Genomic DNA, 10525 nt, shown 5'->3' with positions numbered 1-10525 from the left:
TATTTTGAAATAGCATGTCTACACTGCAGGGAAGCTTCAAAATTAGTCTGAGGCAGGCTTCCCTAATGTAGATGTAGATTTAGAGCCTCAGGAGGAATAACAGAATGACCCTGGCGAGGGGCTATTTCAAAATAGCAAGTGGAGTGTCTACACACGCCTTATTTTGAATAGCTATTTTGGAGTAGGTATTATTCCTCATAGAATGAAGTTTACTGATTTTGGAAAAAGCCCTCCATGATTTCAAAATTATTTAGAAATGGCGGAATGGCGGTATAGAGGCTCACGTTGTTATTTCAAAATAACGTTCGTTATCTCAAAATAACAGTGCAGTGTAGATGCACCCTTAGAGATCAGTGTTTCTTCCCACGGGTGAAAGGCCTAATTTTACATTACAGCCAAGACTGTACATAAGAGTGAGAAAAAATGTGACCCCCAAGCTGCAGTTCTGTGGCTTGCCAGGGCAGAGACTCTGAGACCCCCCCCAAATGCGCTCAGGGCCAGGGAAGGTCTCAGCGCTGACCTTGGACCAACAATCACAAAGAATAATTTACTTTCAGCAGCTCTGTCCACCTGCCCGTCCACCCGTCTACATGCTGCTTTGCCTCAGCACAACTCTCAGTACAGCTTGTCGGCCTATATACCTCCTGCTCCTTCCCCACACCCCTAGTGCTGGCCACGTGTCTATGCGGAACATTCACCACTCAAACTTCCGGCCATGCCACACAACAACACCCCTTCCCCAGGACCAAACCAAGTGCCAGACCCCACAGTGACACCTCACAGAACCATCCCCTCGGCCTAGGTTGAACTCAGACTCTACCTGCAGCTGGGAAAAGGGGAGATCATCTTGAACTGCCTGTCTGGGGGAAGGGAACCCCAACAGCCTCTCAGCCTGGGCAGAGATGGAGAGAGGGACAGCCCTGGAGGGTGGGACAGAGGAGGCAGAGACTACAAGGAGCCACAATGAGTAACTTCCTGAATATGCCACACACCATGAATGTATGGTAGCCCATCATAATCCATGGTTGACATTGCCCTCAGGCTGTAGTGGGGTTGCTTATGGGCAAAGGAATGGTCCGGATGGGGGATGGTGACAGAGACAGTCTGCTACAGTGTGGTCCAAGTTATGTCACAGTCTGAGATGCTCCTGTCACAGGAGGACCTACTATGCTTCTTTGGTCAGTACTTTGGCAGGGTGTCCATCCCCATTTCACCCAGTTTCCACTTCACTTACACCTAGACACTGCATATCCCCCTCGAACCCCTGCCCCCCCCCAATCCATACACAGATTGGGTGTTCCTCAAACTGCCCCAGTGAGATTTCCAACACCACCTGATTTCCTCAAAGCCAGAAACTGCCCTTTGGTGCTGGCTGCCCATTCTAGATCCAGAGATGCAGGGGCACTGAGAGAACAGACCCCTTCCCTCCCTTAATTTTTTTCCTAATTGTTCTGAACTTCCGAGCCTATGTTTTTGAGAGCTCAGCAATTTTCCTTTGAGTTCTGATTTGGTCCAAATGGCCTCACCAGTTCTTACAGGCCATAGGATGATTCCAAGGGTACATCTAGACTACAGGCTTTTGTTGGCAGAAGTTTTGTCGACAGATACTGTCGACAAAGCTTCTGTCGACAAAGAGCGTCTAGACTACATCCAGTTCTGTCGACAAAGCAAGCTGCTTTGTCCACATGACAGTGTAGATGCAAAGGACAGTGTAGATGCAATAACGCTTTCTGTCGACAGAACTCTGTTTGCAAGCCGCGGGAAGTGGTGTGGGTCGGGCCGCTGCTGCCTGTGGCGCCTTTGGACTGCAAACGGCGAACCAGAGCCAATGGACGCTGGTGAGGCTCCGTGGGTGCGGAGCCGGTATATAAACACACCGCAGGGGCCAGTGAGTGGGTTTCTCAGAGTGGATCCACGGCCCACTGTGAGAAACACTGAGCTAAAATATTTCCAGTACATTTCTCATTCGAATTTTACCAGGTAAATCCAGTGTTTTTTCCTGACCATACTAAACAGTTCAAGTTATTCTACTGGTGAATTCCAGCTAAGATCTCTCTTTACTTAAACCCTGGAACCCTCGTGGACCCTTAGCACTAAATGTAATACAGAAACAAGCCACTCACCACATTCTCACTCAGCCGCGAGTGGAAACTTCCATCCCGTGACAGGAAGGCAGAACCCAGAGAATCGAGGAATGGATCTCACCTGTCTGACATGTGCCCTGCTGGGCAGCCACCTTTATGATTCTCCTGCGGAGTCTCTGTGGACTCTCAGGTTGGGCAAGATTCACAGACAAATCCCTCATCTCCTTGGGCAGCGGGAAGAGAAGAAAAATGACCTTTGGGCACAACAGCTTGGGAGCCTCCCCTGGGAAAGGGGAAGAAATGATTCGTTGTGAAGCAATTGTCAGAGCAAACTGAGTCCTTCTCGCACAAATAGGATAATCCTTTTCAGCAAAGGATAACTTCTCGGATGACACCGGAAAAGACATAGACTGTAAAAAATACGTTGTATATGTCATAATTCTGTCATAATCATATGGGGAGGAATGTCACCATGAAGTTAAGAGGAAGATCTACTTCTAGGCTTCAAAAAGATTGACATGATAGCAGCAAAGCACAACAGAAAACACAATCCTAACTACACATATGAAATGACGGGGTCGAAATTAGCTGTTAACCGTCAAGAAAGAACTTGGGGACATTGTAGATAGTTCTCTGAAAATGTCTGTTCAATATGCATCAGTGGTGAAAAACGCTAATGGAAGGTTTGGGACCCTTAGGAAAGGAACAGAGAAAGAATAATGCCATTGGCTACGTCTAGATTGGCATGATTTTCCACAAATGCTTTCACCTGTCTGGCTGGTTGTTTGCTGCCATAAGAACATAACATAAGAATGGCCACACTGGGTCAGACCAATGGTCCATCTAGCCCAGTATCCCATCTGCTGACAGTGGCCAATACCTGCTGCCCCAGAGAGAGTAGGGTTGCCAGGTATTTTTGTCCAGTATTTTCTGGTTTCTAAAATGTCTGGTATTTTCTGATTTATTGTCCGTGCCAGGAGGCGAAAATACCGGACACCTGGCAACCCTATGACACAATCAGCAACTGAGCCCAGCCCCTGCCCCTCTGGGCCCCCTCTGCTCCGCTGGGCCTCCTCCCCCCTCTCCCAGAACTTCCCGTTAACCTGGTCCCTCAGGGAAGCTGCCTTCTGTCTCCAATCGAGAAAATAAGATGGCCGCTGGCAAAAAGCCTAAATTCTTTTCTTAAAGGGGCCATGCTGATTTCATGCTGTTTTATTTATTTTAATTTTTGCTTAATAACTCTTGGGATCCTTTTTTTTTCTCAGCAACTTTGGTTCCCCCCCCCTTTTTTTTCCCTCAACAGAATTTTTTCCCCAGTGGGTATTTTTTTGCAGGTGGGGGGGTGCTGCTCGTTATTTTTGGTTAAACCATCTGGCAACCCTAAGAGAGAGGGAACACAACAGGTAATCCTCACATGATCCCTCTCCTGTCACCTATTTCGAGACAGAGACTAGGGACACTACTGCTACCCATTCTGGCTAATAGCCATTGATGGACCTAACCTCCATGAATTTATGTAGCTCTTTTTTGAATCCTGCTAAAGTCCTGGTCTTCACCAAATCCTCTGGCAAGGAGTTCCACAGGTTGACTTTATGCTGTGTGAAGAAAAATGTCCTTTTGTTTGTTCTAAACCTGCTGCCTATTTATTTCATTTGGTGACCCCTAGTCCTTATAGTGTGGGAATAAGTAAATAACTTTTCCTTATTCACTTTTTCCACACCAGGCATGATTTTATAGACCTCTATCATATCCCCCCCGCCCCTTAGTCTCCTCTCCGTAAGTCTCTCTGGCTCTTGGTCAGCAGCTGTGGGAAAATAAAATTCCGTCTCCTTTAGTATGTCACCGTTGGTCATCATCCGGACGTCCCACGTCAAAGGCCAACTCTGGGTTTGACCTCGGATTTGACCCCACGTCTCTTAGGGGTCACTTAGAACAGGGATTGGTGTTTCCCCACTAGCTGCTCTCTCTCTGCATTAGATGCGTTCCTAGCCCACTGCTCACTGCATTACGTTCAAACCACATACCACGTATTAACCAGCAATGATAAGAATAATATGAAATAAATGGGAAAAGTTCAAGGAAACAAGGAACCCAGTTCTGGGGGCACAGGACGTGACACACAGCTGGCTGTGGAATGTAAGGAAAGTGCAAAATCAAGCCCTCACATTTTGCAGGCCACCCTGCTGGAGGCACTGCGGTGATACCACCAACAAGGCACCTGCCCTGGTAGTGACCGCATGCCTCCAGGCTGTAGGCAGCAGGACACTTCTCCCCAGCATCTGCCCTCCTGTTAGATTCTTTTCCCTGTTCTGAGTCCAGCCTCAGGGCCCTCTTTGGTGATGTCTCCCTGCACTGGGCCCTCTGACCAGGGCCCCACCTTGCTCTCCCTGGCTGTTCATTGTGCTCAGCTGCCTTGTTACTTCAGGCATGGCCGGTTTCTCTGTGCCTACACTCCCTTCTGCAACTCAGCCCTGGCTCCCCATCAGTACAGCAGATCTGGACTTCCCCAGCTCTGCCTTGGTGGTTCTGCCAGCCGCTCCTCTGCCTCCATCCTAGTTTGAAAGACTCCCACATTTCTACCGCACTGATCATCCAGAGTCACTTGAAACTAACACGTCAGAACACTCCATTTAGTGAAAGAAATGGGCTTTTATTCTTAACATGCTGACCTATCCGCCAAGTCATAAAGGAAAGCGTTGTTTATTCCTTAGCAACACGTGGAAAAGAAAATCAAATTCACATTGAAACCCCCAATACTGGTACTTGTATCCAAACAGATTGTCGGCAGAGATTTCAAATCCAAAAATGGTCAATCACAGCACTACCATAGCCCAGAAGGAGCCCAAAATATATTCAGTACAACAATAATATTAGTATGCTACTCATTTCTAAAGGGATCCCATGATAGGCACCAATCGGTTTTGTTCCATTAGATGCTGTTATTCTCTAAAATGCAACATTTCAGCTTCAGTGTCTTCATCAAAAGTCGAATGCTCAGCTGCCGTCCATGCATTTCGGCAGTAATTGCTCTCCTTGATGCAAACTGTTCAAAATTGGTTTGGTTGGTTCAGATATATGAATGTTTTCTACACCTTCTTGTTGCTCAGCTTTGTTTCTGCCAAGTAGCTGAGGAAGCAATGTGTCATCTGCCAGGTTGCTAAAGGGTAGTGAAAGTGCCGCAGGTATAAATGTCCTAAATAACCCAAAAGGCTTTTGTCCATGGCCACATTAGAGTGTCAAGCTAAAAAAGCTCAACTTGTTTGGCCTAAGTACGAGGCCAGTAAACCTCTCTTTGGCTACCCCAGCTGTCCAAGAATTCACAAAACAGGGGCCAAAAAAGTGCTGCCAGCCAATATATGTTGCGAAGAACTGTGCACAGTACATAAGAACATAAAAACGGCCATGTTGGGTCAGACCAAAGGTCCATCTAGCTCAGTGCCCTGTCTTCCAACAGTGGCCAATGCCAGATGCCCCAGAAGGAATGAACGGCACAGGGACTCATCAAGTGATCCTTCCACTGTCACTCATTTCCAGCCTCTAACCAACAGAAGCAAGGGAAACCTTTCCTACCCATGCTGGATAATAAGTATTGATGGATCTATCCTCCATGTAGGATTTGCTACTCCCTTCCCAGGTCATTGCACATATTTTAAAGCCATTTAGCACTGTAGTTTATGGTGTTGACTTAGGCTATCTGAAAGTGGAACTTCTCTAAGTTGGTCATGATCCCTGTTTACACAGGTTCTAATGGAAAGCCACCTTGTGTGAAGTCACGGATTGGAAGTCACGGAGTGGATGAGTGATAGAGTGTGTGGAGGTGGGGGTTGACAGGTGACACTGAAATAGCTCAGATGATGGTCGGAGAGGGGGGATTCAGTAATGCAGAGGGGTGTGATTGGTGGTGGAATGCTAAGTCATTAGGAACTTTTGAGACTGTGAACTTCCACAATCCTGAACTCAGCCACGCTGGCACGGAGCAATTTTGATTAATGAGGAAATATCCTCTTATCACATGGGTGTCAATTAAGTGGCCTCAAGTACTCACATTCTGCAGGTGTATTTCCCCACTTTGTCACGAAGTTCTTTGGTTTTGACCCCATAAATGATGGGGTTGAGCATGGGGGGGACGAGGACATAGAGGTTGGCTAAGAAGATGTGAATCTGGGGAGCGATGCTCTCACCAAACCGATGTGTCATGTAGGAGAAGAGGCAGGGAGTGTAAGACGTAAGCATCACACAGATGTGGGTTGTGCAGGTGTTGAGGGCTTTCTGGTGGGCTTTCTTGGAGGAGATTCTGAGGACGGTTGTGATAATCAGACCATAGGACAAGGCAATGAGTGTCAGGTCGAACCCAGTGACTACACATGCTACAACCAACCCATATGTCCTGTTGACCGTGATGTCCCCACACGAAATCTTCGCCACAGCCATGTGCTCACAGTACGTGTGGGGGATGATGCGGTTGGCACAGAACTGCAGCCTGTTCAGGAGCAGGGGCATGGGCAGTATGAAGAGAACAGCTCTTAGCAAACCCACTAACCCAAGCTTTGTTATTCGGGTGTTGGTGAGGACAGTGCTGTATCTCAGGGGGTTGCATATGGCAACGTAGCGATCAAAGGCCATTGTCACGAGGACGGCTGACTGCATCACAGAGACCGTGTGAAGAAAGAACACCTGGGTGAGACAACCACCAACCGTAATGCCTTTCAAATTGAACCAAAATATGCACAATGTATTTGGCACGACGGAGGTAGACATGCCGATGTCGGTGAGCGCCAGCATGCAGATCAGTAGGTACATTGGCTTGTGCAGGGTCTGCTCTTTGCTTACAATGAAGAGAAGAGTGAAATTTCCCAACAGGCCAATAATGTAGAATGCACAGAAAGGGATGGCGATCCAGACGTGGGCAGCTTCTAGGCCAGGGATGCCCATTAGGATGAAATTTGAAGGGTCAGAAGAGGTGAGGTTAAAACCTGGCATAAGGTGGCCAATATGTCTAACCGGCTCGTCAGTGCATAAGGTGCCTGTGAAGGGAAAAAAGCAAAGAAGGGAGTTTCACGCTCTGTAACAAAGAGTACTGTCAATATGGTATTGTCCTTAACAATGCTTGTTTATGATTATTTACGATCCCCATTTTTGGGTCACCTGCAAACTCAATCTGGAGTCAAACCTCAAAAGAGTAACCCCCTGGGCTAATGACAAATGTAGCGGCTGGTGCTTTTTGGGTAACAACTGTAATGTCCGTCACAGACCTAGCAGTAGGGAGCCTGTAAGATCATGTCTCACAAAAAGCATCTTCCCTTTTGTATGTTACCCAGGTGGGTAACTCCCTGTACAATACAGATCCATCATCAATGCTGGTAACTTCAGATTCAAAATGATGCATGGATGAGAATCATATTCAGCAAATTGTACCTTTATAAAGAACATCTCACCTGCCTCTCTTATATAAAATGTACTCTAATTGTGTTATGGCCTCATAATAATAATAATATGGAGATATACTTATCTCCTAGAGCTGGAAGGGACCTTGAGAGATCATCAAGTCCAGCCTCCTATGCTTATAGCAGGAGCAAGTACCACCCCTGACAGATTTACCCCAGATCCCTAATTGGCCTTCCTCAAGAATTGAACCCACAACCATAGGTTTAGTAGACTAAAGCTCAAACCACGGAGCTAGCCCTACCTGCTTCTCTAGCAGCCTACTATTGCTATGAAGAAGATGCCGTGCAGGGTTATTTAATGATCAATGGTTCTTTGCCCTGCTGAAATCATAGAATCCTAGGACTGGAAGAGACCTCAGGGGACATCGAGTCCAACCCCCTGCCCAAAGCAGGACCAACCCCAACTCCATCATGGCAGCCAGGGCTTTGTCAAGCCGAGGCTTAAAAACCTCTAGGGATGGAAATTCCTGAGGTGACACAGCTCCCACTACCAATGTAGGAAAGATTTTGCCCCCCTTGCTGCAGTTGTGTGGCTTGCCAAGTCAAAGAGAGCTGAGACCCCACCAATGCATTCGGGGCAGGGAAAGCAGATGTGGACCAATACTCACAAAGAATAATTTAATTTCAGGAGCGCTACCCCCTCCCCCACGCCCTTCGTGCACCCCCAGCCCTCCTTCTGCCCACCTCTCCACATCCATTCCATCCTCGCCCTTCACTCTCAGCGCTGCCCACCTGCCCGTGCACATCCTGCTTCCTGCCCCACATCCCCCCAGGGATGGACACTTGTCCATGTAGGTCTCCTACCCTGAGAACTCTCTGCTCTGCCACACTGTGATCCCCCTCACACAGGAGCAAATCCAGGGGACAGCTCACAACAAAGGTTCCTCAGACTAGGTTAAACTCAGGGTCTGCCTGCACCAGGGAAAGGGGAAATCAGCCAGAACTGCCAGTCGGGGGGCAAAACGCAGCGGCTGTGTCTAGACTGGCCAGTTTTTCCAGAAAATCAGCCGCTTTTCTAGATAAACTTGCCAGCTGTCTTCACTGGCCGCTTGAATTTCCGCAAAAGCATTGACTTCCTATTGTAAGAAATCAGTGCTTCTTGCGGAAATACTATACTGCTCCTGTTCGGGCAAAACTTTTGCGCAAAAGGGCCAGTGTAGACAGCTCAGATTTGTTCTGCGCAAAAAAGCCCCGATCGCGAAAATGGCAATTGGGGCTTTTTTTGCGGAAAAGCGCGTCTAGATTGGCACAGACGCTTTTCCGCAAGAACTGCTTTTGTGGAAAAGCATCCGTGCCAATCTAGACGCTCTGTTCCGAAAATGCTTTTAACGGAAATCTTTTCCGTTAAAAGCATTTCCGGAAAATCATGCCAGTCTCGACGCAGCCAGCCTGTACAGGGAAGGAAAGAGGGACAGACCGGGTGGAAGGGACAGAGGTTGTGGGAACAAAACCAGGGTCCAGCATCACTAGCTAATCCACTAAAATGCCAGAAAGTCTTACGATACTGCAGCCAGGGGACACAATAAAGCTGACAGAATCTTCTTTAACGCCAGGGTGGGGAACATTATTTTGGGTCGGGGGCCTCTGACCCACTGAAAAATCTGTCGGGGGCTGCACAAGTGAGAACCCAAAAACAAACCCTCACTGATGTGGCCCCGGACTGAGAAGGAGTAAGACCCTCCTCACATTCTCCTCACACACCAGAACCTAGGGGGGCCAGCCTAGTGGATTTTTGGTACTGTAGCCCCATAAGGAGCGGGTTTGGGGTACCAGCGGAGGCTCCCGCATGCTGGTGGGGGATCCCTGAGCCTCAGGAGCTAGATCCAGGCAAGCGGGGGACTGCAACTGCCCTCTGGGCCTTAGGTTCCCCACCCCGGCTTTAATGTTGACTTTTTTTGGTTGTTGCTTCTCATACTCTATACAGACAGAGATGCAGGGACACAGAGAAAACAGAACCTCCCTCCCTTCTTTAAAAAACCCCAAAACATTCTCCTTGTTTTAAACCTGCATGTCGGCGAGTCTGAGATTTCAGCATCTCTCCTTTCAGGTTTTCTCTGGTCTAGATGAGCTCACCTCTCCTTAGAGGCCATGGGACAGCTCCAGTTGGAGACCCTGAAGACTCCGGGTCAGCGTAAATCAGGCCATATTGGTTTAGGATGAACTCCTGGCCATGCTGGGAGTTTTGCCATGGATGTCAGTGGAACTAAGATTTCACCCTTCATGTTTAACTTTCAGGTCCAACCTGCTGAATTGAGGCTTCAGGGGAGGTCTAGGTGGGATATTAGGAAAAACGATTTCACGGGGAGGAGTAACAGAGAGGTAGCTGTGTTGACTGCTTTTTTTGTTCCACCAAGATCAGACTCTGTAGCACTTTAAAGACTAACAAGATGGTTTATTAGGTGATGAGCTTTCGTGGGGAAGACCCACTTGGTCTGCTCCATGAAAGCTCAACACCTAATAAACCATCTTGTTAGACTTTAAAGTGCTACATGACTGCTTTTTTTGTTTCACGAGGAGGGTGATGAAGCACTGGGCTGGGTTCCCTAGGGAAATGGTGGAATCTCCATCCCTAGAAGTTTTTAAGTCCTGGCTTCACAAAGCCCTGGCTGGGTTGATTTAGTTGGGGTTGGTCCTGCTTTGGGCAGGGGGCTGGACTTGATGACTTCTGAGGTCTCTGCCAGCCCTAATAATCTGTGAGTCTACGATCTACAGGGAGAGCTATTCTAGGATTGTGCTGAAAGAGTCTAACCCCCCCCCCCCAGTGCACGTATCTTTCTGAGAGTGGTTAGGGCAGATGGACATTTCAAAATAACTGACCCAGGGAAGGCAGACTGCCAGTGTAGGATCTGACCAGCGTGTGACCCATTCTTGTGGTGAGCTCTTGGTTAACTCAGGTACTCACTGCAGAGGCGTGGACTGCACAGGTTAAAAGAGAAATGAAGTTGCGGATTCTTTTTGAAATCAAGGGAACCAGAGGAGCCATCAGACAGTCGCCCA

General features: G+C 48.0%; 1 protein-coding gene across 1 annotated transcript; it reads right to left on the bottom strand.

Annotated features, from left to right (window-relative positions):
- Window positions 1-6125: 6125 nt before the first annotated feature.
- LOC102455758 (olfactory receptor 52E2-like) lies at window positions 6126-7156 on the bottom strand. The gene has a single exon (XM_006134189.4). The coding sequence runs from the start codon at window positions 7062-7064 to the stop codon at window positions 6126-6128; it is 939 nt and encodes a 312-aa protein (XP_006134251.4). The 5' UTR covers window positions 7065-7156.
- Between the last annotated feature and the right edge of the window lie 3369 nt (window positions 7157-10525).

The sequence above is a fragment of the Pelodiscus sinensis genome, chromosome 1 (assembly GCF_052426305.1).
Source record: "Pelodiscus sinensis isolate ZL-2025 chromosome 1, ASM5242630v1, whole genome shotgun sequence".
Lineage (NCBI taxonomy): Eukaryota > Metazoa > Chordata > Testudines > Trionychidae > Pelodiscus > Pelodiscus sinensis.
Note: the sequence above shows the minus strand (reverse complement) of the source record. Positions and strands in the feature narration are given on the sequence as shown.

Coding starts and splice junctions, on each gene's coding strand:
- LOC102455758 (XM_006134189.4), bottom strand. CDS start 7,064: ATGCCAGGTTTTAACCTCACCTCTTCTGACCCTTCAAATTTCATCCTA.